The sequence below is a fragment of the Hypomesus transpacificus genome, chromosome 15, assembly GCF_021917145.1.
Source record: "Hypomesus transpacificus isolate Combined female chromosome 15, fHypTra1, whole genome shotgun sequence".
Taxonomy (NCBI): Eukaryota; Metazoa; Chordata; class Actinopteri; order Osmeriformes; family Osmeridae; genus Hypomesus; species Hypomesus transpacificus.
Window position 1 is genome coordinate 11,633,165 of NC_061074.1, and position 27,963 is coordinate 11,661,127.

Genomic DNA, 27,963 nt, shown 5'->3' on the forward strand with positions numbered 1-27,963 from the left:
TAAGCGTAGTTGTTGTCAACAGAACTAAACTGAGAGGCAGCTAAATCTTTACTGACTAAACTGCAAGCAGACTTGAAGTATGCTTGAAGAATGAATACAAACGATTTTTGCCTGTGTTGTAAAATTAATTTAAGGGCAGGGGGAGTACTTGTTCACACGGTCAACCTTTTTGAGCGAAATAATAAAGGGCAATGCATACACAAACAAGTTCTCCGTTTAGGATTACAACTCCTCAAAAGAAAAGGAGAAACCACAATGGCCACTGGGTTTTCATTGTGTCCCATCTTCTTCGCGACCATCGGGGCCAGCTGATAAATTAAACTTTTACCGAATCCCGTAGGAAGGACGGCAAAAACATATTTTCCATCGACAAATGCCTAGATTGCGTCTCTATGTTCCTCTTTCAAAATGAATGTGCTGTCGATGTCTTCTAAAACAGACTCGATGGCAGAATCATAACATCCCAGATCTCCAGCGGTAGCCATGTTTGTTCAAAACAAATTCAACTTAAGCGCTCTTTTGTGTCGTGGGTGATTACGTTACTGTTGATCATCTGTCCATCATCGTATAAAGCCCGCCCTGGCAATTTCATTGGTTCGCCCAGATTCTGGTTTTCTGTAGTTGGTCCCCAATACCAGACCCTCCAGACCCAACTTCCCGACCAAATTTTTTTTGGGGCGGGGAGAAGTTGGGCTGGCAGCCAGGCTAGAGTTCCAGGGCATTAGTAGGAGAATCCTCCAGTGTGGAACAATTTCCAACGAGCCTTGTGACTTTACAGAGGGTGAAAAACCCAATTCCCACAAGGAGAGGCTGCATCTCAGGGCATAAGACTAGACAACATTAACAATGCAAGTAGTGAGAGAGAGCGAGACCAGCTAATCAAACCAAGCCTAGATCTGGGACCACCTGGTTTTCAATTTATGAGTTTCAATTTTAATTTAAAAATAAAAAAAGCTCCAATAAGCTCGACTGATGGTCTTTTGTGATAGCTTGGTACGATATCCAACCAGACCGCTCTTTATTCCATCATCATTTTCTTTGCCTGAAGGACTGCTGGGTAAATAGCCATGAAAATACACGACAAAAAGACCAAACGATTGTCACAATGCACTAAAAATCATGATTTAGGCCCCCACCACTTTGTTTTTGACGTTCAGTCGTCTCATGATTAATGGGAACTTTTTGAGAGAGTGTGAGTAGGTCATAGCCCAGTCAAGTTAGCATGTCAGCCAAAGGTCCTTTTGATCTTCGCACACAAAAGGCAGGCAAAGTCAGCTGGGCACGATCCTCCTTCATTCTTACTGAGAGATTAAAGACAGTTTTGTTCTAGAATGTTCTGCGGGTGGGCTTTTGTTCGGGGGTGCTAAAGAGCTACGGGTTTGTAAGTATGTGGACTATAGGCTTTACACAACACTATTCATGACAGGCAGACAAATCAGGGCGCTTTAACCTCTCAGGGAACATGAAGAGATTGACTACAGTCAACATGGCCAGAGGAATGTCGAGCTTACTGCCATTTTTCCAAATATTATCTCCGGGCCCCAGGCCCAAAGGATCTACATTTGGTCCCTGTAGTCCACAGCTGATCTTCTCCTTCCAGAGGGAATAGATATCCCTCGCTCTATAAACTATACATATGTCACCATCACCCCCAGTGTTTATCATCTGGGCCTGTCTGTAATCTGTTAGCCATCCTTATACTCAGTTTACTGTGGAAAGTTTGGCTTTTGCTGCTTTTTTTCAGGGCTGGAATGACAGAGAATGAAAGAGGAGAAAATATGCTCTGTTACCGTGGAATATAAACAAATCTGTTTTCACTTGCTCCAGCCCAATGACCGATCCTTTCAGAGCTAAACAACGCAATTACGGATTTTTCTTCAGAAGGTGAAAGGAGAAACAAAATCATGGAAACGATCCTACTGTGGTAACTTTAGCAACGTGAGCTAAATGTCAGCTTTCCGTATGGTTTTACGGCCAAAGAAGAAATTGGGCAAATGTGAGGGGAAAGTATAGAACTTGAGCACATTCCCCTGAGAGAAATACACCAGGGTGCAAGTAGAAGCACCGTGGGGACTGGCTGCAAGATAAAGCAACAGAGCCTGGAGAAATTCGACATGAGGAAATATAGCCTAGCACTAACGCTGTGTGTTCTCTTCTCTTGATGGCCGCCACATAATTACAGCCCAGCAGGAATGCCTTATGAAGGCCATTCCTGGTTAAATGATGGCTGTGTTTTAGATTCTCTAGTCCCTAACGGCCTCATCCCCCCCCCCCCCCTCCCACCCCCACCACCACCACTCCCCTTCCCACAGCTGCAAAGGAATCAGCTTTTTTTTTCATTAAAGGACCGGGAGAAAGAAGAGTTTCAAATATTTCCCCCAGGGAGTGCTCATTCAAAGTATACCTCGGCTTTGTTATTTTAGCAGGGCCTCCAGAAAAGCTTTAATCCCTTAAACGGTGCAGAGTCTGAGGAAGAGATATAAAACCACAGACAGAGGAGCCACAGAGGAAGAGACTCGCTCTCTCCGGTCGGAGATGTTCTCGCCTCTGCGTTGAGCGGCGGAAGGCAGGCGGCGTGGTAAAGTTAGAGGGGATTAGACGAAGAATGTTGCTCAAACAATCATTAACTTTAAAAGCTGTTATGGAGCTTATTATTCAGTGTCTAGAGACCACCAACTTGGTAGACGAAACGAGGATTGAGAGGGAGAGATACAAACCGTGTTTGGGATATAAGGCAGGCCATAGAATTTCTGCTGCATGTCCTTTAGGAGATCGATTGTTGACCTGTTTTGAGGATTGCCGTGGTAAATCTGGTCCAAGGCAGAATAGAAAACCTGCAAACAAAAATAACAATAGAAAACAGAATCCTAGAGTTACACACTAAACATACAAATATTGCTGAGAACCATCTGACAGCAGTCTAAGTGTTGTTTGTTGGCTCAGAAGAGCACTGTTGGTTAAAGCACTACACTTATCTTCCATCAATCACTCACTCAAAACACTTACAAGGCCCTTATGCCTCGTGTCAGAGTACGTTTTTGTTAAGCGATGGTAACTACATAGATACCTTGTGAAAACAACCGTACCGATTAGAGGATAACAGTTTTTCGGTGTTTACCGGCTTGAAGGTAAAGGATAAAACAATTTGAAAGACAGTCCAATTATTTTGGATAGACATTTTCAAAGAGGCACGGCAAACATTGCGCGATGGAAGGAGTGTTTCGCTTATGAATGTTTCGTTTTCGACCTCTCGAAGGACATGTTGAGCCTTGGGGACGAATCTGACTGACCTCCAGCATCTCAGTTACCTGTAGTTGGGTATCGGCAGCCCCACATACTTTTTTGGATTCTCGCAGACGGGTCACCATGGTCTGAGGCAGAGGCTGCGGAGAGACGCAAACACATTGTTACAGGGGACCAAACGCCTTAACCTCACATCTCTCTTCGTTATCTTAACACTATTCAACCGCATGACGGGGGACCCCTGTCCACCATCTTGGACCACCATGAACGCATCGCACATCCAGCATATGCATCGATGCCAAGACAAAATGGAACGCCTGTTTGTGTACCTGTCCAGTTTTATAATGGCGGGCGAACTGGCTCACGACGCGGTAGTCGGTGGCAAAGTACTCCATGAGAATGGAGGGCACCTCCGCAAAGTCAGTGGCACATCGGGTTCCTGAGGAAGACAAAAGCACCGTCTCATGTTGCTGTAGCATACCTCTGAGCTATAGGAGAGAGGATATTTCTGTCTGTGAAATTGACGTTCGGAAGCTTCTTGAATTACCAACCAAGGTGTGTCAGCCCTCTGTAGTTACTTTACCCAGTGGCAATGAAATTAACGGTAGTTAATTGTTGGTTAGTGGTAGCTGATTTAAACTGTTGTATTCTTCTTTTTTAGTTAATCCTATTTTTATTGCTTTCCTACAGGTACACCTGCACTTAGAGATCAATGTTGTGTAATTTTAACTTGTTTAACTACATGCTCTTATGGTCTCTTCCCTTTAGCACTATTTTTTGGTTGTTCACAATATGTACTTCTTGTCTTTGACTACCCGCAATGCTGTGGGGCTATCTTGTTGTTATTATCAGTGACCTATGCACTTTGTGAAGCTCTCTCTTGGAAGTCGCTTTGGACAAAAGCGTCTGCTAAATGAATAAATGTAAATGTAAATGTAAACGGTAGCGTTGACTTTCGGATCATAGTCTTCAACAATGGATCGACCTCGCTCTCTTACAGTCCCTACACACCTTGACAAACTACCTCAACGTACCCGTTAACACACTGTGTATACCTGTCACTGTAATATGTGGAAACAGAATAGCTATCATTATCAGATTTAGCGGCTACAATACCATCCTATATCCCCAACAAACTGAGCAGGTGCAACAAGATATCCGCGCGCAGTCTGCGCGAGTGCACGCATGCCTGCGCGAGTGAGAGAGAAGGTGCATACACGCCGTTTACCCGTGACGTGCTGGTAGCGTGTTCTGCCCAGCATGGAGTGCATGGCGTGGCCCATCTCGTGGAACAGGTTCTCCATCATGCCCGGGGTGAGCAGGGTGGGGGTGCTGCGAGTGGGAGGGGGCAGGCTCAGCATCAGCACCACCACAGGCAGCTGATACTGACCACTGTCCTGGCAGCGCCGCCCACCGCGGATGGTGAAGTGACAGTCCTGGTGGAGAGGAGGACAGGGGTGGGTGAGAGTGTCGGGTGAAAGCGTGAAGAAAAAAAACTAAACACAAAAAGAACCTTCTAGTCCCTGATTCTAAACTAAATTGGACACAATAACACATGGCGTGTCCAGAATGGTTGTCAGGTGGGTTTGTGTGCTTCTACCTGATGAGGTTTATCTGCTCGGTGAAGGAAGTCACAGTAGATATATCCCATCAGCCCCTCTGTCTCGTGGACCACAGCCTGGAAGAAAACAAAGCCACGAAACTCTTTCAAACCCCACCCACCATGAAATCTCCCCCATCCCTCCAAGTGTCACCAGAGGACACGTCAGGCCGCGTGCCGGGATTTTTGCGGCGGTCACACTCGCCAGTTTGCGGACGTCCTCGCACCACACCTCCCCTGCTTTGGGGGGTTCCGCCATGAGGGAGACCCCGTACAGCTGAGTGAAGAGGTTGTTCAGACCCTCCATGCAGCCCCCCAAGGAGAAGTAGGGGCTGTACAGGCTGGGCTCAATGTTGAACCTGGAACCCAAACAAACAGAGACCCACATGACTGGTGCTGGATGCCAGTAACCAATGCATAGCTACTTGTATTTAACCCTTGTGAAAATAAGTGGATTTGCCATTTAGCTATTCATTTATGCCAGACCTTCCAGCCAGACCCCCCCCCCCCCCCCCCCAAAAAAAAAAAAAAAAAAAAACTATCGAGCACAATACATCGTGTTCAAAAGTAGCCCGTTCGCATAACTGTCTGTTTATGTGACTTAAGCTCTCTTAGGGGGAGTGGACCGGAACAGAGAAAAGGGAAAGCCCTACAAGCTGAATCGCAAGGCTCCTGTCAATCTCAACAGCATGCACAATTCCCCCTTTCTGGTTACGGACAAAGCATACCATCTGAAGCGTGGCTTAAAGGCATATCCACATGCCACTTCGCTTTAATTAAAATATTGAACGCAGTCAGGGGCTCAAACCCTACGCACAGGTTTATGAGTAATGTAAGTAAGACAGTTCTAGACGATGCAGAGGGTTACCATACAATGTCTGCTTCCGGCTACTCTAAATGTGTGTGTGTGTGTGGGGGGGGGGGCAGGGTTAATGAGTTCAGTGCTCTACTGCTCTAGCATGCGGCGTCTTACGAGAGAGATGACGGAGATTGAATCACCACAGACCGCAGCACATTGATGGCTACTGAGCCTTCCACCCCAAACACAATCTGTTCTTCATTTTTAGAAGAGGAGATGAGCGTCCCGACTTGGGTGGGAGCAGCTAGAAAAGAACTGGTGGAAATTCCGGGCGAGGAGTCCTCAGTTGGACGAGCCTCGTTCAGGAATCACTTGACGACCGCACACACGCAAGGAGAAGGAGGGGAATCACCCTTCGGGGACACATTTTCCTTGGTCCCAAGTTGATATGGTGCGGGGGGGGGGAGGTGGAGTGAAGTACCCAAGACACCACTCCCACTGGTTAGACAGATGCGATGCCAAGGCCCGATGGTGGAAACAGCGACATGCCCTCCCCTACGTATGAGCACGAGTGTCTGCAGTAAAGCTTTAATAAACGCTCGTCCGCCATGCTTGGCTCTTCCGCTTATTGGCCTCTGGTGAGCGGTGGGAAGGAAGGGGGACAGCTGATTAATAACGTACGTCAAAAAAATGGACGGCGGCGGGGCCAGAAATGGAGAGTCTATATGGGACGGGGGCCAGCTCCTCCATTCAGTCGTGTAAGCCCCGCTCGCCCCGAGTCCAACCACTTCTACAGCTGTAAACGATTTATAAATCACACCTGGCAGTACAGATCAGGGGCTTTCTGAACCATCTAAACCTGGATCAGGTAATAAAGCCCAAGCTCCCTTGACACTACAGAGGACCTAGAGGATGTAGCAGGACATAATCAGCATACATGATACTGGTTCTGTTTGGGGAAAAAGTACTGAGCTGGGTTCCCAGGAACTGTCCCTTAAAAAGGGATCAAATGAGAGGCTTGAGTTGGTTAGGAAACATTGCTAGATTACAAAAATAGTGGATGTCAACAGTAGTCGATGCTCCATTCTTACCTTTCGGCACGCAAAACACTGCTGAAGTATGGGTGGTCCCATGGCATAAGCTCCTGTGGAACGTGATCTTTGATTAGACAAGGCTACAGACAACAGCTGTGGAGGTACCTACGCTTAAGCTCGGGAAGTCATATTGAACACAACGGCAATTCTTACTGCGTTACGAGGGTTGAGTTTAGTCTTCATGCCTTTCATCATGTCCAAGTCTTTGGCTGTTCTACGAGGTCAGATATGAATAAAGAAGCGTTAGATGCAGTTGGGATTGTATTTTCTACTACTACTTTGTTTTGTTACATTTTTTATTTTGATTACTTTTTATCACTTGAGCTGCAATTCTTGTATGAAATGTCCTATATAAATAAAGTCTTACTATTATTATTATTATTACTATTTAGGGAGAAAAACAAACAAATCACTATCAATCAGAAGATGCTAATATGCTATTCGACCCAACTGAAGAATCTAACATCATGCATTCTGATGTGTGATCGTATTTACAGAGTCACATTGTCGTCTTGTGGACAAACTGATATATGGCACCTTTTCCAGGACAATAAGAGGACAAACTGCAGGCCTATGAATGTAAATACAAATTCATGTCTTATAAGCAATGTACCTCTCAGAAAGTTTTTCTGTTAGCAACTGTAGAAACGTCATCACGTTCTCTGTGGGCACAATCAAAGGCACAACACAGACATAGTTAGAACCGCGGAATCGGGGGACCGTGTGAGCGACGACCAAATATGGCTCTAGGAAGGCTGGCAGAATGGCGCATTTACCTGGGGTCTTTGCCATGGTACCTTTCAAGGCCCTGTGTGCGTACGTTTCGTAGCCCAATAGCTTGGCCAGTTTGTTTCTGCATTTCAGCAGCTCCTCTAAACACTCCATCAGAACTGCATTAGGGTAGAGGAAAATTCTATAGGCGATCTCTCGCACCTGAAAACAAGTGGAAAGGGTCAATGTCCATCACTTCATTCATTTCAACTGCTGTCACTCGTCCTGAAATCCTATGTCACTGCAGGACACACAAAGCTCAACTTTATCTCTCCCGGACGACAAGTCACGTAGCTTTATGACGTCTACGCAACATGCAGTCCGTTATCCTTGGTGTTCACAATAACGCCGACGGCCTTCCGAGGTTTAAGTGACATTGGTGCCCCCTAGTGTCGGAAAACACATCTGCATCCTCCCCACACTCACCATGTCGTCAGGGGAATCAGCATGAAGGCCCCCAATCTGAATAAAAGTCCCCTCTTTAGCAAAGTGACGGTGAAAGTTCTCAGGTATGGCTGACTTTGCTATTCTGTTTGGCAAGTGAGAACCAGTCAGAAATTCATGGTTCAGATCCAGGAGCTTGACATGAAGAGCTACTGCCTCTTTTCTCTGCAAAGGAGAACAAGTCATTTCATGAATGGAATAATGCTTTATAGGATGTGAAATGGGTGGTTATTCCCAATAAAAAGGTGTAGCAGAGATGTACCCTACCAGTTTCTCATCCAGGTGAATTCCACTGATCTCAAAGTCAAACATGAACAATTCTGCAACTGTCCTTTACAGGAGAAAGGGGGGAAAACGTTTTTCACTGTGATCTGTTGTTCTTGACTGACTTATATACTCAGCAATGTCACTCTCAAAACCAGAGAGGCAATAAAGGCCAATTAAATCAACTTTTAAAGTACAGTGTTGGTTATCAGGACATGACAAGCTCAATACCTTGTATCTGGGTCCAGTTTAGACGAGACCTCCGGGTCCTTCAACAAATTCTTTAGACTATTGCAAAGTTCAACATTAGTGTTCAGCCTGGTGGAGAAAAAAACAGAAAATCTATACTCGCACATATTGTCAAATTCTTTGATGTTCAACATTATATCTTTCAGTGGGGTATTATGAGTAAGGCTTACTTTTCTACTACAGTGCCAATCTCCATACAGGTCTTCTCTGCTGCCTCACGGTAGGATTGATCTGGATGGGACACTTTTACAAAGTCAGCCTGGAGAAGGATGAAAGTAGAACATTGTGACCTGATTATAGTAGGCCTATGATATATTTGGGATGTAATTTAAACTAGATGAAAATAAACTTCTGATTCGTATTCTTTCGAGCATCTTGATCGTACCAGGTCTGCCACTTTACACAAGCCATCTGAAAGTTGATCAAAATATTCCACAGTCTCAGGTCCAGGAAGACTGTTGCAGGTCTGGTTGACCAGTCGATCTGTCTCCTCCAGGACCCTCTTTGTGGCGATCTCAAAGCCAGCTGGCGACGTCAGCTCTGGCATTCCAAACAAACCCTGAGGCAGTGCAGTGTTTAAATGGAATGATAGATGATTCAATTACACAATGGCTACTGATAGACCTGCCGGTTTCACTGCATTTAAGGAAAGCTACTAATGTAACTTCGATGACAGCATATGTCATGTTTCAATACATTACAATAAAACATAACTACTCACTAATTAATTGCATCATAGTCGTACGTACCACATTTTTCTCAAACAACTCAAATTTTTTGTGAGGTCTAGTATTGAAGGCAGATCCCACTGGTGACCAGTTAGTGACATTTCTCCACATGACCGACGTCCATATTTGTCTGTGCTTTAAAATGCACAGTAATCTTTTACAAGCCAACATGGTTCAATTTGATATTCAATCTGATGAGAATATGTAACGTTGGTTATGGCAAATTGCCTGGGGTAGTTAATGTCTGCTGTTAAACAGGGATGAATGTTTGCAAAAAAGGACGCACCAAACCCTATTAGCTAGCTAAGTTAGCCAAGTTTGCTAGCTACGTTAGCTATTCAAGTTCGGAAGTAGTTCAATTAAAGTTTTGATCACGTAAAATACTTAACATAAGAAAAGACCACTTTGCGTTATTGAACACGTTATTTCCACATATACATAGTTCCTATTTACATACGGAGCTAGCTAGAGCTAGCGTCCACATGTCCGCTGTCAATTTGCGGATAGTTAACTTGTGACACCAACACACACATTCGCATTTACAGAAGTGCAATACGTTGTTCAAAAATACTTTTTTTTGTTCATTAAATACATGTATTTTTTTTCATCAACATTTTACTAAGAATGCATGTATTATTGTCTGTGTTCACAATAACACGAAAACACTTCAAGTATTGTTTGCCGAGTACATTTAAACGTCACAGACATGCGACAACCTAAAATTGTAGTAGCCTATTGTAAACAGTCCCTCTAGTGGTTGATATTTGTAACAACACTCCTGCTATTTCTCATCGCCGTTCGTAATTTAGGTTCAAGTTTTAATAATCATAAAAGGGAACTACATAAGTCTGAAAATGTATACTACATACAAACATGTTCTAAATCAGACACACACACAGCTGACAAAGAAAAACCTTTAATTGATGTCTTTATTAACATGAAGAATAAGCTCTTCTGCACTCCGTCACCATATTGTGTCATTTTTTTCTGTGAAATCTGTTTATTAAAGTGTATGAAAAACATTAAGCAAAAAGGTCATAATGCATCTGTGGGCCTAATTCAAGACCCCCCTCACCCCAAGCACACAGGACTTAATTATGTGACTGGCAAAAACTTTAAAGTTAACTGGAAAGGAATTTAATACTGAGAGTACATAACACAACTGCACTAAAATGTCTTCCCAATATGAGAAATCACAGCATTTTGCTATAAGTACTTTTTGGTTTCTTGTACTTGGCAAAAGGTACCAATTTGTGACACATGGCAAGACGATGCATTTTAATGTCATAAAAAAAGAAAATTAATGCTCAAATTTAAATAAGCAAAACTTTGCTACAGAATGACCCTCAAAATCCTTTCAAAAAGACACCATTATCAATCACATATTTACATCCTATTGACCAGAAAATACACAACACAAAAGAGAAAAAGAACAGAAAAAAATCCTATGAAAAATTATCAAAAGAAATGGGGAAATGTGAATTCCTATTTGTACATTTTGGCTCATATCAACAGCTCACAATACAGTCAAGAAAATATTGATGTGGATTTACAACGGAGTGTTGACGTTAGGAAGGGTGAAGTTGATTTGTTTTGTCCCAGTGAGTGTGCTTGGACTGAAACTGCCATCCTAGAAATGTTTCCTGTCCCTAACTCTAGCTCTTGACATTGCAAAAACAACTGCATGTCTGAGACTACAGTAAACTTAGTTGACCCCTGAGTTTCTAATGCAAAACTAGTGTATGAAATACCTCATTACAGTGTATCTTAGTGCAAGCCAGCAAAATATGCTTGATTAAACCGAGGTATTTGGAGATAGCACCCAAGCTGATGAAGCTCCTCAGACTGGTTACTCAGCTGGCCAAATCACTAAAGCAGTATGGGAGTTGTGGTTTGCTCTAACATCCTGTGAAACCCAGCAGTTCAAACGCTTCAATTCATATGACATTATAAACGTGTGGGGTTTTCGCTCTCCTTTTTTCATAGAAAATATAAATATCCCTGAATGAAACAGATTCACAGCATTTTCTCAAGAGGACTCCAGTGCTACTACCATAATGTGGTGATCAAGTGTCATCAAGCGCTCCAGTTAGTGTCTCATCTGACCATGCCCCCCCCCCCTCCCCCGCGCCACGTTCCAAGTCCTTCACTCACTGTCATGATATGTCACTGTCCGCTTGCCACGGTTTCTGGTCCTGACGCGTGCTCCTCGCTGGGGCTTTGCGTACGAGTCCTCGCTATCCTCCTCCTCCTCCGAGGCCGCCCTGCGCCGCTGTCTCGGTTGGCGAGCGGCGGCCCTTTCGCTGACCCTCGGCCCCTTCTTGTGACCCCTCCTCTTTGGACTGCAGTAGGATCTCGAGCTGGAGGACGACTTCTCGGAGGCCGAAGCGGACTCCTCGCGGTCCGATGCCAAACTGTGGTCGCTGCTACTGCTGTGGCTTTCTTTTCGCTTGCGTTCCCCTCGCCGGGGCCTTCTCCCGTCTTTCTGGCGCTTGACCGCTTCCTCGTCGTCCGACCCTTGACCCGAGGACACGTCTCCCCGGCGGTTCTTCCCCTCCGGTTCGCACTTGATCTGAGGTTCCCTATTGGGTCTTTTGGGCCTGGACCTTTCCGTCCCCCTCTCGTCCTCGTCTTCGCGGTCGCTCTCGGCCTTGGGGAAAGGTGGCTTCTCCCCGTCGGCGCTGTCCGAGGAGTCTGAGGTGTAGATGCGCTTTCTCTTGGAAGACGACGGGCGCTTTGCTTCTACTGGAGACGCTCTCGTGGAATCGCGCTGAGGTTTGTCTTTCGCAGTAGAGGAACTCTCCTTTTTGTCCCGACGGCCGTCCGAATCGTCTTCAGAGTCTTCGCTGATGTATTTCTTCTTGGGAAGGGCTCTGAGACAGGGCCGTCTGCTGGGGAAGGACGTCTCTTTCTTGCTGAAGTCGTCGTCTGACGAACCGGCAGACTGTTTCCTTCTCGCTCTCTTGCTGGACAGTTCTTCCTTGCCGGACATTTCGGAGGCGGAGGTCGCGTCGCGTCTCGGCCTTTTTGGTTTGCCCTTGTTCTGCGATGGGTGCTTCCTCTTGTGTTTGACCTCGGATTCCTCGTCTGAGAGATTGCCATCTGCTTCATCGTCTTCCTCCTCCTCCTCTTCATATTTCATGTGTTTCTTGAGTCTGCCCGATCTCTTTGGAGCGTCACTGAATTCTTCCTGTTTGCCCCCCATTGCTGTGTGTGCTGAGGCAGATGTTTGTTCTTGGCTTTTTGATGGTGTTTGACTCTTTGAGTCTTTAAGATGATGTTTCTCCACCTTCCTCCCATTTCGATGAGGATGCCTCTGGGCATTGCGATCGCGTTCCTCTTCGTCGGAATTTGCCGGAACTTTGTTGCATTCCCTGGCACTGGAGCGGGTCTCCTCTTCCTCCACATCGCTGGTGAAGGAAATGGTCGCCGTGTTCCTCGAGGACGTCCGAGGTACGACCGCGTCTTCCTCTTCTTTTTTTTCTTCCTCATCATCATCCTCCTCCTCCTCCTCCTCTTCACTATCGGAATTCTCCTTGGCAGCTTTGTCCTTTTCGGAGTCACTTACAGACCTCTGAGGTTTTGTTTTGTGTCCATTCACCTGGGATGGACCATCTTAAAAAAAAAAAAAAAATAGACATTTATGAAAAACAATATGTTCTTTTGAATCAATGAGCCTGAGGATGGCGAACGACAATTACCCTTTTCCTCCAACACTACAGCCAGCCTCGTCCGTCGGACACCCGACTTGTAGCTCCGACTGCCTCCGTTCTGTTGACACCGCGACGAGGCGTCGTCACTCTCGACGCTGTCCTCTGACTCACCCGAGGACGCCTTGCTTTTCTTAGAGCCTTGAGGTGGGAAAGCAACAACAAAAAAGGATTCTCAACAAAAGAGCTCCATTTAAAAAAAAAAACGAAGCCAGCTTTGACAGAGGCAGCATATGACACCGCACACTCGCGGTGATAACCCAGGCATCGGACGGCCCTCAATGCCTAGGCTTCACCTCACTGGGCTGAAACACGGGGTCGAGGGTCCTTACCCCGTCTGGATGGCTGCTCCTCTGACTCGGAGCTGCTCTGGATCACGGCGGTGCGCTTGCAGACCCTGGCGGCGGGGCGGCCGCTGCTCCTCTTGGGCTCCTCCTCCTCCTCCTCGTAGTCTTCGTCGGAAGCCTCCAGGAGCTTCATCTTGCTGACAGCTGCCCTGGCTGTCTTCCTGGTCATGGTCCTGCGGCCGACGTCCTCCTCCTCCTCCTGCTCCCTGTACGTGTCCGAGTCCTGGGACGGGGCTCTCTCCGAGGCAATGTGGCGACGTCTCTCCCGGCGAGACGATCTGCTGTGGCCATTCATCTGGGCCCTGCTCTCTGTGGATGAAACGCAACAGCGGAGACAACATTTGGCATCAACAGCATTGACGCAACGGCGTTTAGTCTCCCCCCCCCCCCCCCCCCCATTTCCTGCCTCGGGGTGTTTACCTGGCCGTTTCCTGTCAGAGGCGCAGTTCCGGGTCAGCTTTGTGCTCCTGCCCTTGGTCCTGCTGGGGTAGCGGCGGGATGAGGAGCTGGAGGACTTGCCCCTGCCCTCACTCTCCTCCCCCTCGCTGGAAGACAACTCCTCCTCACTCTCGCTGTCAGCAGCTGGAAGAGGAAGGAAGAAAACAGAGAGGGGCGGGATTGCAGTTGAGAGCCCAGCAGGTGGAGAGGGTTGGTTTATGGCGAGTCGTCGGCACGGACGTGATGCGACAGCCTCACCTTTTTTCCTCTTCTTTTTCCCCGGCTTCTGGGTGACTCGACCTTTGCCCTTGGTCTCTCGACTCCGATGGTGCCGTGAGGTATGCTCCTCGTCATCAGAATAACTCATAGTCAACTCACTTTCACTGTCCGAGTCTAAAAAGGAGGTGGACGGGGACAAAAAAAAACAAATCAAATGTAATCAATAGCGTACCGAGTTTGAATCAGTAGGTTGGAGATCCATTTTGGGGGTATTTTATGCATATGTAAGGCAGGGAGAAGTCGTTACCGGGAGTGGAGGAAGCAGCTTTGGACCCTGAGGAGTCCTCGTCGGAGGTGTGGCCTGAGCTGCTGCTGTGGCTCCTCCTCTTGGCTCTCTCGGGAGCCGACACTTTGGCTGAGGTAGATTTGGTCGTCGATGACGTCTCCACTTTTTCCTGAGTTTTTGGTGCAGCCCTCTTTTGACTGAAGGACACAAAAGAGACCTTGCGTTACTTTGGCCTGTGAATAAAGGGTGTTTTGTCACCGTTTGGCCACTGTCCAAAGGCCTGGAGAGGCCGGCTGACTGGTCAAAGGAAGCCCACCTCATGGTAGTGACGCTGGCCGCAGCGGGCTCCTGGTGCTTCTTCCGGAACCTCTGGCTGCGACGGAGCTTCTCGCTGCTCTTGACGGCAGTTTTGTACTGAGATATGATTGTTCTGATTCGCTCTTCGAAAAAGGCGGAGAGACGCAAGGTCATGCTGTAAATCTGGATGTCAGAGATCAAAAAAATATATATATAAGAAACAGCAAAGCCCAGAAACAAAAGTGAGTGCAATGTCAAGGAAAGGTTAGTAAATAACTGATAATTTTTGTACTTATATTTTCAGTATCTGTTTACCAAAGGGTCATTGCCTGCCCTAACTCTATGCTCTGTCTCTCTCATCGGCTTTAAATCATCTAGTGTGACAAAAAAAACGATCATCTGACCCTTTACTGTCAGAATGACAGAATGTCCCCAAGATGATTTAAAAAGATTCATGATTGAACATTGTGTTTATGATCAAACGTGAAATCAAAGACATTTCAACAAAAGTATCAACGTGTAGCCATGTTGTTGACAATTATTGCTGCCTATTTAACTTTGAGCTCTTTACATTTTCACGTGTTCACTTTCATTGTATATTATTGTAATTTCTCCATGTGTCTAGCGTAGCACATGACATAACAAGGCTGAATCCGACAGATGAAAGTAGCTGTCCAGCCTAACCTTGGACCGTTTGTTCGGCGTGTAGGCCTTAGCGTTGACAAAAATCAGCCTGGTGTCTTTACAGACTTCGATGGGGTTCTCGTAGCGGTCCTCATCCAGGTTCCCCTTCACCGTGCCAAAGTCCATGGGCGTGTCGATGATGTCTAGGTAGTCCTGGAAACCGGCAGAACACATCATTACCGCACCTGATCCCCAGCAGAGTGTGAAGCAGGGCTGAACTGGGGCCCTGGCATTTTGGCTCAGACCGGCCCACCACAAATCGGTCACACACCAGCCACCAGTACACCATCCTTGCGGTCCCTGTAAATATGCCTACCTACTGTTCCATTCCCCAAAACCCCTACAAAGCTGAGCAGTAAGTGCCATGGACCAGTGGACCAGTGCAAGTGGACCAGTCTACTCTCTCTTGACTGACTCCCTGGTGATCAGAGGTGACAGTGGAGTGGGGCCTACACACACTATCCTCCTGCACCCGCCCTGGGAGTCCCTCCCTGTTCCATCATGTAGCTAGCATGCTTACCGCTTCAGTTACACTGTCCTGCTCACTCTGTCCCTCCTCGGCATCACTGTCAGACACCTGCTCCTCTGACTGACAGGTGCCTCGGCCAGTCACCTCTCCTCCATGTTCTATGTTCACCTGTTTTTTGCAAAATGTCAGGTGCTGCAGGCTTGGAAACTGACGCTACGGCACTAAACACGTCTGTTATTATGGCACGTGTTGAGGCATCGGCCTGTAGCCTTTTACTTTTTGGGGGCCCACAACTTCTCCGCAGCCCCCTTGCCCCTTTGTTTCTCCATCCTAATCCACAGAATTTGGGCTCTGAGCCACAGCATCTGACACAAGAAACAGAGGGGCAGGGGTGGAGCCTGATGTGATTGGGCCAGCCCAGTGTCAGTGTGGAAAATGAACCAATGGGACGCTGTTCCTGCTTTAAGGGCCGGTAGTTAGCCAATTTTAAGTTGATAAAATATATATATCAATATCATGTCGACCCCAAGTGCGTCGGTATGCCGCCGTGCCATTCCAATCTCCAGATGGTCTTACTGGGTATGAGGTAGGGTCCACAGGCTGTCTGAAGGGCTCAGAGTCCTCGCACTCGAAGATGTAGTTGAGCAGGCGCTTGCACATTCCCTTCCAGGCATCTCTGTCAGGCACAGCCTCCACCGAGTTCTGCTTGGATCAGGGACCAAAGACATTTACAACCTGGCCGTTTTCTTTTTTATTGTGTCGGTTCTCGTTGTTGTATATTACGTTTTACGATTGTAACTTTGACTGTACTGTCATGCAAGGAAGGCGCATTGCAAATAAAAATGTGCGATTATTCAAATCCACAACTTCATGTAAGTGCCCATCATGATTTGATGTCATTGGGACTTTCCACAGCACCTGGCGCAGTCTGGATCCTGACGACGTGCCGGGGGCCTCCACGTCGTCCAGGTCCTAAAGACGACACATTCACGACCCAAATCAGTTTACAACCTAGCATGGTTTCGTGTCCGTCCCCATGGACGACGTAGGAGAACGCAGTGTGACGTGAAACCGACGTTTTACCTCATCGTCCGTGTAATCCATCTCCTCGACAGCCTTGTAGATCTCCATGACGTCGGTGCAGCTCGGTTTACTAGAGAATCAAAAAAGGAAGACTAATGTTACTCATGTTCGACGTGTGCGGTCGTCTTCACGTAGCAGTGTCCGGTCGTCCTTTCGCCCCCGCCCGGCCCCGCTCACTTGACAAACTTCAGGAGGACGTCCGTGATGAGCTTTGCGGAGTGCGCTATCTTGCTCCGGGGCTCATTGAAGATGCGGGCGTTGTGCACGATGTATCTCGCGTCCCAAATCAGCGCTGACAGCCGCCTGCAAACCGCAAACAAACCAAAAACCTTTGAGCTTTTCCGGGCGACGGCTTTCGGAACGAGGAAATGCCGGTGGAACGACCGTGCGTTCCGTGTCCCGGACGAGCTGGGGCTGACCTGTAAAACCTGTTGATCAGTCTCAATCTGATCGTTCCCAGGTCTGTGGGGTAGGCGATCACTGTGCAGTAGGTCGGGTACTGGACGGTGTCCACGGGGCCAGAGAACGGAGCTACGATGTCTGTCGGCAAAGATGAGAAAGGACTTCAATGTGGACGCGACCCGAAATCTGGTCGTTGCCGATATAACAAGCTTGCGGCTGTCGGGCTGCAAGCGTTTATACATCTCTCGGTGCATGCGTATGCATTTGCGTACGTACCCACGGTGATGAGCTGGTCTAGGGCAGCTATGATGCGCTCGCACTCGTCGTCTCGGCTCCTGTCGCCCCACTCCCCGGCCTGGGGCTTATACATCACCTCCCTCATCTCCTCTGCCGTCACCGGGACTCCCCCCCCCACCGAGTCTGGCTGCTGGGCTGGGAAACACACACGCATGTTATTATTCTGTTATGGAGTGAGCACGCACCCCCCCTCGATTCAATTCCTGCTATCCTATTTCTTTGCGGTAAAAATATGACTGTATTTGGCCCGTTGACACCATTACAGAGTGTAGACTCTACAGAGTGTAGACTCTACAAAGTGGGATATTCACCATCCTCTGGAATAGCTTCTATATCCCACGGACTCAGCTTCTCCGTTTCCCCGTTGTCCCATCTGGTGAACAGACAAGGGCAGCCAAGTTGAGAGCTCTCCAGTCCCCCGCACGGCGGCCATTTTGAATACAGCGCATTTGACATTCAAAATGACACCCAAACACATGCACGTGTATGTGATTGGGGCTTCTGGAGCACATCCTACCGGACTTTGAAGCACTGAAAGTGGCTGTCAGGGTACTCGGCCTGATAGGGCTCCTGACACACTATGGTCCCAAACCACCAGGCGTCGTCGATAACCGACCGGAATCGGTCATCTGATCAGGAAGAGATGGCATGTTTAGATGGACGTGTCACGCCGAATGTTACCACGCTTTCAGGACAAGAAGAATGAAGAAAGGCACAGTATATAAATGCACATACGTGCGCACGCGCTCGTTGTTACTAAGAGCCAACCCCCAAACAAGTCAAACTCACTCGGTTGCCAGACCCGACTGCGTGCGTCGTCGTAGCTCTGCCGCAGCACAAGGAAATCGATCACGTCTGGCATGTCGTGATACCTGGGTAGAGTCCGGCCAAACACAGATGTTACATTTTGAATGAGCGCACCCTGCACTGACAGGATTTTGGTCACGCATGGTTTTTTATATTTACATTACATTTAGTAATTTAGCAGACGCTCTTATCCAGAGCGACTTACAGTAAGTACAGGTAGGGTGAAGTGCCTTGCCCAAGGACGCAACGTCATTTGGCACAGCCAGGGAATCGAACCGGCAACCTTCTGATTAATAGCCCGATCCCCTAGCCGCTCAGCCATCTGACACCATGTTTTTTCCCTTGGAGCGATGTGCACCACTCACTTGACATAGAAGGACTTGTCTGTGATCTTGCCCGTGCCGTGGTCTATGAGGGTGAGCTTCAGGCAGCACAGCGTCGGAGGACACACCTCGTACTTGATCCCCGTTATCTTCACAAACTCTTGGTCCTTCCGGAGAGAAAATGAGGAGGATCGTTAACGCCGACCAAATGATTTTTTTCGGAACCCCGTCGGGGCAAGTTTCCCCTCAGATCTAGCAACTAAATACCAACAAAGTCTCCGCTGACCACGGGCCTGCAGAACACACAAGCAGAGCTTAAGTGGACTGTTTATGGGCAGGTTAGCCACGTGGATTTGATTGTAGGGGCCCCTCACAATACATGCCACTAACCCTAACACGGAAACTGTTGGGGGGGGGGGGGGGGGGGAGAGGAGCCAATGGGGAGCTACTGGAACTGCCGGGACTCACCCTCAGCTCCATCTTCCTCCAGGGTTGCTTGTCCATGTTGATGGGGTACAGCTCGGTCCTGCTCACGGCCTCCACGTACGCCTCATGACCCTGCCGGAAGTAGATCACCTGAGGGGAGGGAGGGGAGGGGGGAGTCATGAAGACACGTGGAGATCATTTCATAAACCACAGAGAGAAGACTAGTCCAAGGTTTTTCCGAGATGGGAATTATGAATAAATGGCAACGGAGACTCCTAACGGAAAGGACGTCATGGCAACATGTGACGGAGACGCAGTGGGGATGTTTCCAAACGCACCTCGTCTCCCATCTGGGGAACGAAGGGGGACTTTCTGGGAATGACGTCAGTGATCCATGCAGACGGACGGAACTCGTTGGATACTTCTCGGTTGATCGATGGCCGGGCTTTGGGACGCTGTTTTCAATGTGGAAACGTTTTTAGGTTCAAAAGTTAACATTTCTGGTATCTGTATCAACATGTTCATAATGTAATCTTTGCTCTGTTTACAGTATTTGTCAGGCATGCAAACAGGTCAGGGGTAAAAAAGGTGGGAATGATATGGCGAACCCCCGACCCTGTAGGGGGGTCTGGGGGCATGCTCCGCCGGAAGACCATTTCTGTCTTTTCTGTAATTTCTTTCTCTTATTTTTTTTTACGCATTAATCTAGTGCACTTTGAGAGCAAAAGTAAGAGGCTAGACCAATGTAGAAAACCCCTCCCCACTCTGCCCCTGATTGGCTGTGAGGTTTAGACATTAGGAGTGACGATTGGTTCCAGAGCCAGTTGTAAAGCAAAGACCCGGTGAGGAGTTGGCAGGCCTGATCTGTTTGCTAAATGAATGCAGTCAGAATTTTGTGCATCGTGACCTGAAGTAAAACACATTTGTTTAGGAAAACAGGTGAAAAACAGCAGATCATCCTCAAGCAACCTGACCAACCTTGAGCATCTTGCTTTTGGGCTTTTTGGATTTCTGCTTGCTCGTCTTCTGCGCCGGCCGCTCTTCCTCGTCGCTGGGCTGCAGCTTCTCCTCCTCCTCCTCGTTCTCTTCCTCGTCCTCGTCGGAGCTGCTGATCTGGCGCCGGACGCGTCTCCGCGACGACAGCGGGGTGGAAGGCTGCAGGTTGATCCCGGCGTCTGCCGTCCAGTCGGAGTACTCGCTGGACGAGTGGCTGCAGGTCACAACAGACGTGCTCGGTCAACATTCCGGGGCAATGTGACCGCTGCAGAACGGACAACAGCAGGTAACACGGCGAGACGAGAAAGAAGGACATCGAAGGTTTTGTGTCTAGGCTGTTTTGTACCTTGATGTGTCGCTCTTCCACTCCTCCTCCTCGTTCGAGGAGTCCAGTTCGCTGCCTTCCATTTCATGATCCTGAAGAGAAAGAGAGGGGGTTACTAAGATGTAGCCACGCGTCAGTGACGCTGCTCGCTACGCCACGGAAAGTCAACCAGAAGGTATTTCCGGATGTTCTCACCTCCGAGGTGGCCGTCTCTTCGCCTTCCTCGCATGACACATCGAGGAAGTCTCGCCCCAGGGCCGGTTTCTGCTTCTTGCGGGACGGAGGCCGCTTGACGCAGGGCAACTCGTCGTCAGAGTCGTCCTGGCGTGGGTCCAAACAGAACGCAGTTCAGGTTTGTGCACTTTAGAACAGGTTTGCCTTGTCTAGGATTGCATTCGTTGGCAATTTGATCCAATATCCTTGTTAGGTGAACCCATGTAAAGATATATTCTGAGGTATTTTCAGGTTTTATTGACTTAAGTATGTATGGAGTCAGGTGGCTGAGCGGTTAGGGAATCGGGCGAGTAATCTGAAGGTTGACGCTGATTAAATGATGACGTGTCCTTGGGCAAGGCACTTAACCCTACTTGCCTCGAAGGGGGAATGTCCCTGTACTTACTGTAAGTCGCTCTGGATAAGAGCGTCTGCTAAATGACTACATGTAAATGTGATAGAGAGGAAATGTAGGTGAGAGACAGGGAAAGATATGCAGGGCCCGGGACAGATTTAAATCCAGGCCACTGCGGTAAGGCCTCAGCCTACATTGGTACGTGCACTTAACCAGGTCAGCCAAAGGGGAGCCCCCGTGAACCCATATTCAACTAGCTTCATACAGGATGTTACACAATGTAGTAACATCCTGGAGTAAGATAACTGGAATTCCAGCATATCTTTGCGGGAAAAAAAATGAATACAATGTCTGGTTCATCCCTGAAGGGGCAGATTTGGGGGTTATGCTACAATGTCACTGACCCTGCAGCTGCCGTAGGTCAGTCGACGCTTCTTGGCGATGTACAGAGCGATCTCGTCCTCTCCTTTGGCCGTCCGGAAATCTTCCTGGCTCCTACAAGACATTCACGCGCTTCGTTAAACTCGCTCAACAAAAAGAAACCCCGGAGGGGGTGGTTCCGATACACGACGCCATTACCATTCTCCTCGTGAGAATGAGCCGTGGCAGAGGTATTCGGCGCGCGACCGGTGAGCGTGTTGGCGCGGGGAGGACCCCGGAGCGGAGCCGCCGCAAACTCACCTGTACCCGCTGGGCGTGAGCTCGGGCACCACCACCCGGCGGCGCCACGCCTGCAGGTCCCTCTCCGTGGCCATCTGGCTGCGCGGGGCGTTCTGGTGCATCTGCCGGACGCCCTCCACCTGGCCGCTGCGCCGCAGCCCCACGTTGGGGGGCGACTGCACGTCGGCGCGCTCGTTCACAGATGCTGCCGTGAGGGGAAAAGGGGGGGGTTAGGAAGACCAGGCCCCTTTTCGCGCCTTCCGTTTCCACAGCGGAGGGACGGAACGACGAGCGCGTGCGGCGAGAACTGATCGTGCGTGAAAAGGGAGCTTGGGCGGAGCTTGCGGCGCCGCGGGGCCGGGTGGAGCCTACCTCTGCGAGGGGTGCCGGGAGCAGGGGGCTCCGGGCGGCCCTGCCTGTCCTGCTGCATCCGCAGCTGCCTGATGGCCTCGTCCAGCACGCTGCGGCCGGACTCGTCGTGGTCTGCCGTCTGCTGGCTGATCACCTGCTCCACCACGTCTCCGTCACCTGGGGAGGAGGGAGGGGAGGGGGGGGGCAATAACCGTGTTGACCACTTGCTTGCTTGCTTAAAGACCCTGCCTTGCAACCAAAAATGCCAACCAATCCGTCGGTCAGCCAGCCAATCGAACGATGAATGCCGAAACAGTAACTACGACGAGTGGGTTAACAGATCCAGTCGGGGGGGTGTAGCGTACTTGTGGCGACGTATCCAAGCTGGGGCACCAAGTGCTGGGCTGCCACGTTCTCCCGGCCCGGGACCAGGCGCTGGTACCTGGGGGGGTGGGGGTTCCCGTCCACGTCCACCAGGAAGGGCGGGGGCATGAGGTGAGGGGCCTGCTGGGTCTGCTCGTCCAGGACGAAGCCGTTGGAGTCCCGGATCAGGGGCCTGTAGTCTGTGTGGAAGAACACCTGGTCTGGAAGCTGTGGAGGTAACGGCAAGAGTGGTTACGTGTTCACCAAGTCGTTCTTTTGCAACCCCCCCAAAAAAGGCCCACAACAGGAAAGACACCGACTCGACAATGTACGTTAACGGAAGCGTGCCATTCCCTTGCCTTTTCATACGGCTTGGAGCTGCCGAAGCCAAAGATGAGCAGATGGCCGTGGGAATCAGTGCAGGCGAAGCGCTGGCCGTCTGGGGTGAATTTGCAGTCGAAGACGGCCCCGTGGCCCTGGCCCTCAATCTGTGGCGAGGGAACAACCGACCGGCACGGATAAGTGGACAGAAGCACGCACAGTCACAGCACGACCCCCAGTCCAAACAATGAGGAAAATGCAGAGTCACGGTCCGGCTAAAAGGCACGGGTTAGCCCTGAGGGAGTTGGACGCTCCCGTACCATGTTGAAGTAATGCTGGGTCTTGGTTCCCTTGACGATGTCCCACACAAAGACGTTGCCGTCGTGGCCCGCGGACAGGATGATCCGGGGATCGAACGGGTGGGGCTCCAGGACAAACACCTCGGCCTCGTGGCCCTGGGAAAGACAGCAGGGCACGTTCAGGTTACGGCGTGCCCGCGGCAACCAAAGGGGGCTAGCTGTTCGACGGCCGCAGCAGCTGAACAGCCGGGGCTCAGACGTTGGCACAGGAAGGAGAAGAAGAAAAATGAAAGACCAAGACAAAGGAGCTCCCTCTTACTTTGAGGATGTGTAGCAGCTGTCCCGAGTAGGAGTTCCACACTTTGAGGAGATAGTTGTTCACCGCCGTGATGACCGAGTTGTCGTGGCGATCCCACGCCACCATGGTCACCTTGGGCTTGACGAAGCTCTCCTCCGACGACGTTGGTTCAGAACTGACAAAGAGGGGAGAGAGGGGGGGGGGGGAAGAGAGGGGGAGGGTTACCCGTGGTGGTGTTTGCGGAGGGGGGGGGGGGGGGGGGGCTAGTTGTCTGGACGCTCGTTCCCTTACCCCGGCAGAGTGGCCGCCATGTTGAGCAGGACACTTCGCCACTGCTGGCGCTGGTGGAGCCTCCAGACCCTCGCCGTGCCGTCTCTGCTGCCGCTCACAAACCTGCGTGGGAGTGGGGAGAGAGGGCAGAACCTGCTTTAGACCACTCGCGACGGAACGGACGCTTCGACCGTCCGATTGTGAACGGCATGAGACGGACCGTTGTCGGGAACATGGACCGTACCTTTCTCCTGAGTGGCAAAATTGGATGCTGTCCACCTTGTCCTAAAGTGGAGTTCAGAGGATGAAAGGTAGAATGAGGAGTTTGTTTGGGCGTGTTGGCAGGGGTTGATATGAGGACGTTATGGTATGGTAACTCCCGACCGCTCTATGTGATAAGCATGTCGCTGCTCTGCTGTGTGGCGTGTTTCTCTGAACCTGCGTGACTCTTACCGTGTGGGCATCAAGCTCAGATATTTTTTCAGGGTTTCCACAGCCCAGGTAATATATTCTGATGACATCATCAGTGCTCCCCGTGGCTAAGAACATGCCACCTAAATATTTGTCGAAAGAAAAATCAATGCATAAAAGCTCATCGTCAATGTTGCTGAATGTTTATCTCTGAAATATTCTTGGCAACCGTGTGGACCGGCGTTCTGCCCAATCTCCGGATGATTCAGCAGATTCACGCATCAAAACATGACAAAGTATGAGCGTGTCGCCGCTCCACGCCTCATACCTCTTCCTAGTCTCACCTGGACTGAATGAGGAGCACACAGTCTGAACTCCTGGCCTGGGTCTCTCTGTAAACTTGTGCGGGCGCTCACTACAAGAAAATAATTATACAAAAAATTATTGAAAGGGGAAGTGCATTTTGCAGTCAAAAAAATTTAAGGATGTTGGCAGCAATCCCATTTTCGGAGGGTTAAACAAACCCAGCTGACCTGAAATTGATGTTGTTGACATCCCACTGCCAGAAGCAGACCGTTGCATCAGTTCCAGTGGACAGCATGTATCTCTTGGAGCCCTTGGCAAATGGTGAAAACTGAGGGGAGGAGAGCCCCATTATAATCGTCCAAAACACAACAAACAATCCCTGTTGTATCCTAAACAACAAACTCATCTATACAAATAGTCCTACTGTATAAAACAGGAATAGATAGATACAATTAGATGGTTACCACCCCCACCCCCCCCACACACACCACCACCACCACCCCAAATGTGTCCCCTTACCTGTAGGGAGGTAATGGATCCACTGTGCCCCTGTAGCACAGCCACGGGGGCGCAGGTACGAAGGCACCAGACGCGGATGGTCTTGTCACAGCTGCCCGCCGCGATCAGCGTGTTCTCGTAGCTGACCGCCAGGTCCGTGATCTCCGCCGAATGTCCCCGCAGGGTCGTGTGGAGACGCCCGTCAAACGACGACCAGATCTTCACCAGGCAGTCATCCGAGCCCTGGAACACAGCGGTGGGACACGGAGAGTGAACCGAGGAGGCGTTCCAACCGTGACCCGACACAAGACGCCATCTTTGGGTCACTCGATCGAGATATTGATTTCCGTCGCGGACGGACTCACGGTGAAAATCCGGAGTCCGGATCGATCGAAAGCGATGCAGTAGACGGCAGACAGATGACCCAGAATGCGCCTGTGCATCCGCATGTGCTGATAGTTGCTCACGGGGTGGATGGTGTTGTAACACTGAGTTCCTGTCAGCTCTCTACCTCGGTGCACCTCCACTGTCAACCACAACACAGCAGCGATAACAAACCATCCTCATGACAATACGCCACACAAAATGGATGTTTTGCCCGAAACAGATCGAGCTGTGGAGAACTCAAGAGACCCTTTCCGTGTAGAATCTCTTGTTTATGTGATGGTTGTGATTGGGTTATCGCTGTGTTGCGTAACCAGGGAGTGCTCACCAAGGTTGGGAGGATTTTTGCAGCTCAAAGGCCTCTCTGGTGGTCTGCCCCTATGGAGGGCTGCATATGATGAACCTTTCCACCGAACATCGCCACAGGCTGACATAGTTAAGAAGAAAAACGTTCAATCATATTATCCATACATTTATACCTGTACAGACGGAAGTAGTCTTGGAAGTTCTTTGTCAACCCTTTTTGATGAAACGGAGAAGATATGATGTACGGTAAAGATGAAAATCTGTACCTTTTGATTTTCGGAGTAAGGACTGTTTCCCTGTTCCCAGGAGTGAGTGTACACCTGGAACACAGGACGGCACCTCTTTGTCCAAAATGGGTCCAACCTGCTTACATATCTGCAGCAAATGGTCCGGTGCGATATGTCTATTGGCAGCAACCTATCGATGAAAGCAAGGTGTCAATTCTGTATCTAAATAAAGCCACTATGTAAGAAGCGCAAAGCTGCTGCATTTATAAAGTGTGAGGACATTAGCAATAAGACTGCTGAAAAACACAGGATTACTAAGATTATAGAAACGTGCATTTCATTAGCTCCTTGGAAACTAATGAAATGAGATTCATAAGAGACAATTCCTAAAGATATACTTCAGGTATTTTAAGTAAATATCGTAAATATGTGAACAACTTTTTAAATTGTATTTTTATTAACTGTTTTTCCCGTGCATATCTGCTCTCTTGCGCCGACCAGTGTGTTCGGTATTTGAAGTGGGCGGGACTTTCTATGCAAACACATTGTTGGTACTGACGAATCACAACACAGGTCAGAAGCAAACTAACGTAACGACAGGATATATAGGCCTCGGATTGGCTAGACAAGAGATCTTGACGTTGCGAAAACCCAAGAGTCCCCACCCTATCTGCAGTACAACACTTACATATATAATATAAAAGCTCTATCAAATTCGATTCTCTGTACAGTGCTTAAGACATAAGAACAAAAAGAAAATGGCTTGTTCTTTAAACGTTGAAATCACAATGACAGGCACAAATTACAAGATGGTAATACGGCTGGCCAAAAAAAACAGGACAAAGAGGGTAAACAAGCTGAGGCATGGACACACTGTCATCCAACAATAACAGACATTTGACAATGACTTCACATTAGCAGATTACAAATCTTACCAAATCTTCGTATGATCTTGGATGTTCATTGCCTTGCCAATCTAACCGACAGGGTAAGAGCTGTCAAAACAGGAGATCATATGAGTAATGGTTACGCTAGAGGTGCTGGAAACACAACCAGAAATTAACTTAGTAAAAACGTGTGATGTCAAACGAGTGAGACGGTCTGAGAGGCATTAAAAGTCGAGTTGAACGAAACAAGTTTCGGTTCCAGACAGACCAACCGGGATGCATGCAACACCAACAACGCGTAGTTGCTGCGAGAAATACACACCTGATATTCTTCCAGTTCGCTTGCTAGAACCTGTAATAGATATAAATTGGTGTTGGTCAGATGCTATATCTATTCGCCAACAATTAAGCATTGTAATACATTTCTAGCATTCACTAAAGCCGCACGCAAGCTCACCTCAGCCGCTCGTCGACATGGACCCGTTGTTAGAAAACGAGAGATCAAGTAGTACAACTCTATGAATGAATAGATGAAAATTAAATTAATTGGATATCAATTAACTCAAGCTTTATCTCTGTAAATTGAGCAATACATTGGGCTACTTGTGCGGCTTACCCGATTCAAGGAGCGAAATATTCCGATTTTTGGCCATTGAATCGGCCGTGATTTGGTGGGTGTACAATTTTAAACTAACTTTATGACTAGTGAGAGTATGATATATTTATTTAATTTCGGTTACACTGCTCTGACCCCCTCCACGGTTGCTCCCGCTTTCTATTCAGCCTGTTTTCAGTCGCCATTGGAAGGATGAGGCCTCAGCAATACGAGTTACTTCCGTCACAGCAGAGGAAATAGGGGGTGGGGAAGAACGTTTTCTTCTGTGTTGAACAACAAAGACAAAGCGAAACTTCCAAATTAAATGCAAATGCATCACAAATTGAACACATTTGGAAGCATTATATCGGCATACACGAAAAAGACCTTTGATGTGACAAATTGTGATTCTACTATCGTTTTGTGGTCTTTCCCTCGACCGACAAGGTCGAGTATTTTGTTGATGACGTCACATTCGATGGCGAGACAATTTTGTGCATGGTCTGTCAATTTCTGTTTTCCTTCATTATATGATTAATTATTCTATCCGTTTCTGACATGTGCACACGTAACTCAACGCGAACGTTTTTCTTAATTTTAGAAATGTTGGAGAATAAAACACTTGGTGCCTTTTACTGTGTGTTATTATTATGCAAATTGTGTATCAGAACAATGTGGACCATAATAGATGCCTAATTTTCCAGTTGCATATTTTCACAACAAAATAAATTGTCAGTTTGTGGGTACATGGTCACTCACCATGTCATGCTTTTTAGGCTACATATTTAAAGTAATTGCCTATTCTATATTTCAAAATAATGTATGACTAACTTGAACATACATTCATTAATCAATGTTGGCAGAGAGGACATAATTATTTGAATGTCACCCTGACAGATCTTTGAAACAGTACATCTC

The 27,963-nt window shown here is 48.5% G+C and overlaps 2 protein-coding genes across 2 annotated transcripts in view; both read right to left on the bottom strand.

Annotated features, from left to right (window-relative positions):
• LOC124477561 (mitochondrial intermediate peptidase-like) overlaps nucleotides 1–9,874 on the bottom strand; it is a 20,901-nt gene extending 11,027 nt beyond the window's left edge. The window contains exons 1-16 of the mRNA XM_047035440.1: nucleotides 9,214–9,874; nucleotides 8,850–9,023; nucleotides 8,635–8,723; nucleotides 8,447–8,533; nucleotides 8,219–8,282; nucleotides 7,934–8,116; nucleotides 7,513–7,669; nucleotides 7,350–7,398; nucleotides 6,890–6,950; nucleotides 6,734–6,786; nucleotides 5,049–5,202; nucleotides 4,844–4,921; nucleotides 4,472–4,679; nucleotides 3,573–3,682; nucleotides 3,309–3,383; nucleotides 2,718–2,834 (exon numbers count right to left, since the gene is read on the bottom strand). Coding sequence (XP_046891396.1) covers nucleotides 2,718–2,834; nucleotides 3,309–3,383; nucleotides 3,573–3,682; nucleotides 4,472–4,679; nucleotides 4,844–4,921; nucleotides 5,049–5,202; nucleotides 6,734–6,786; nucleotides 6,890–6,950; nucleotides 7,350–7,398; nucleotides 7,513–7,669; nucleotides 7,934–8,116; nucleotides 8,219–8,282; nucleotides 8,447–8,533; nucleotides 8,635–8,723; nucleotides 8,850–9,023; nucleotides 9,214–9,363 — 1,809 coding nt within the window. The 5' untranslated portion in view covers nucleotides 9,364–9,874. The remainder of the gene's footprint in view (nucleotides 1–2,717; nucleotides 2,835–3,308; nucleotides 3,384–3,572; nucleotides 3,683–4,471; nucleotides 4,680–4,843; nucleotides 4,922–5,048; nucleotides 5,203–6,733; nucleotides 6,787–6,889; nucleotides 6,951–7,349; nucleotides 7,399–7,512; nucleotides 7,670–7,933; nucleotides 8,117–8,218; nucleotides 8,283–8,446; nucleotides 8,534–8,634; nucleotides 8,724–8,849; nucleotides 9,024–9,213) is intronic.
• Nucleotides 9,875–10,103: 229 nt separating this feature from the next.
• Nucleotides 10,104–27,610, bottom strand: brwd1 (bromodomain and WD repeat domain containing 1). Its single transcript, XM_047035439.1, has 43 exons — nucleotides 27,067–27,610; nucleotides 26,908–26,966; nucleotides 26,773–26,802; nucleotides 26,499–26,558; nucleotides 25,603–25,753; nucleotides 25,359–25,457; nucleotides 25,012–25,172; nucleotides 24,668–24,889; nucleotides 24,376–24,476; nucleotides 24,187–24,257; nucleotides 23,885–23,985; nucleotides 23,676–23,716; nucleotides 23,453–23,554; nucleotides 23,183–23,336; nucleotides 22,885–23,019; nucleotides 22,603–22,731; nucleotides 22,246–22,471; nucleotides 21,902–22,057; nucleotides 21,551–21,734; nucleotides 21,274–21,364; nucleotides 20,497–20,622; nucleotides 20,323–20,393; nucleotides 19,959–20,190; nucleotides 19,319–19,435; nucleotides 19,023–19,130; nucleotides 18,597–18,721; nucleotides 18,214–18,296; nucleotides 17,942–18,053; nucleotides 17,736–17,797; nucleotides 17,404–17,559; nucleotides 17,145–17,265; nucleotides 16,903–17,028; nucleotides 16,726–16,795; nucleotides 16,561–16,614; nucleotides 16,219–16,344; nucleotides 15,174–15,326; nucleotides 14,509–14,672; nucleotides 14,214–14,389; nucleotides 13,946–14,080; nucleotides 13,670–13,831; nucleotides 13,235–13,558; nucleotides 12,894–13,043; nucleotides 10,104–12,807 (listed from the first exon to the last, which is right to left on the bottom strand). The coding sequence occupies exons 1-43, from the start codon at nucleotides 27,101–27,103 to the stop codon at nucleotides 11,339–11,341; spliced, it is 6,732 nt and encodes a 2,243-aa protein (XP_046891395.1). The 5' UTR covers nucleotides 27,104–27,610; the 3' UTR covers nucleotides 10,104–11,338.
• Between the last annotated feature and the right edge of the window lie 353 nt (nucleotides 27,611–27,963).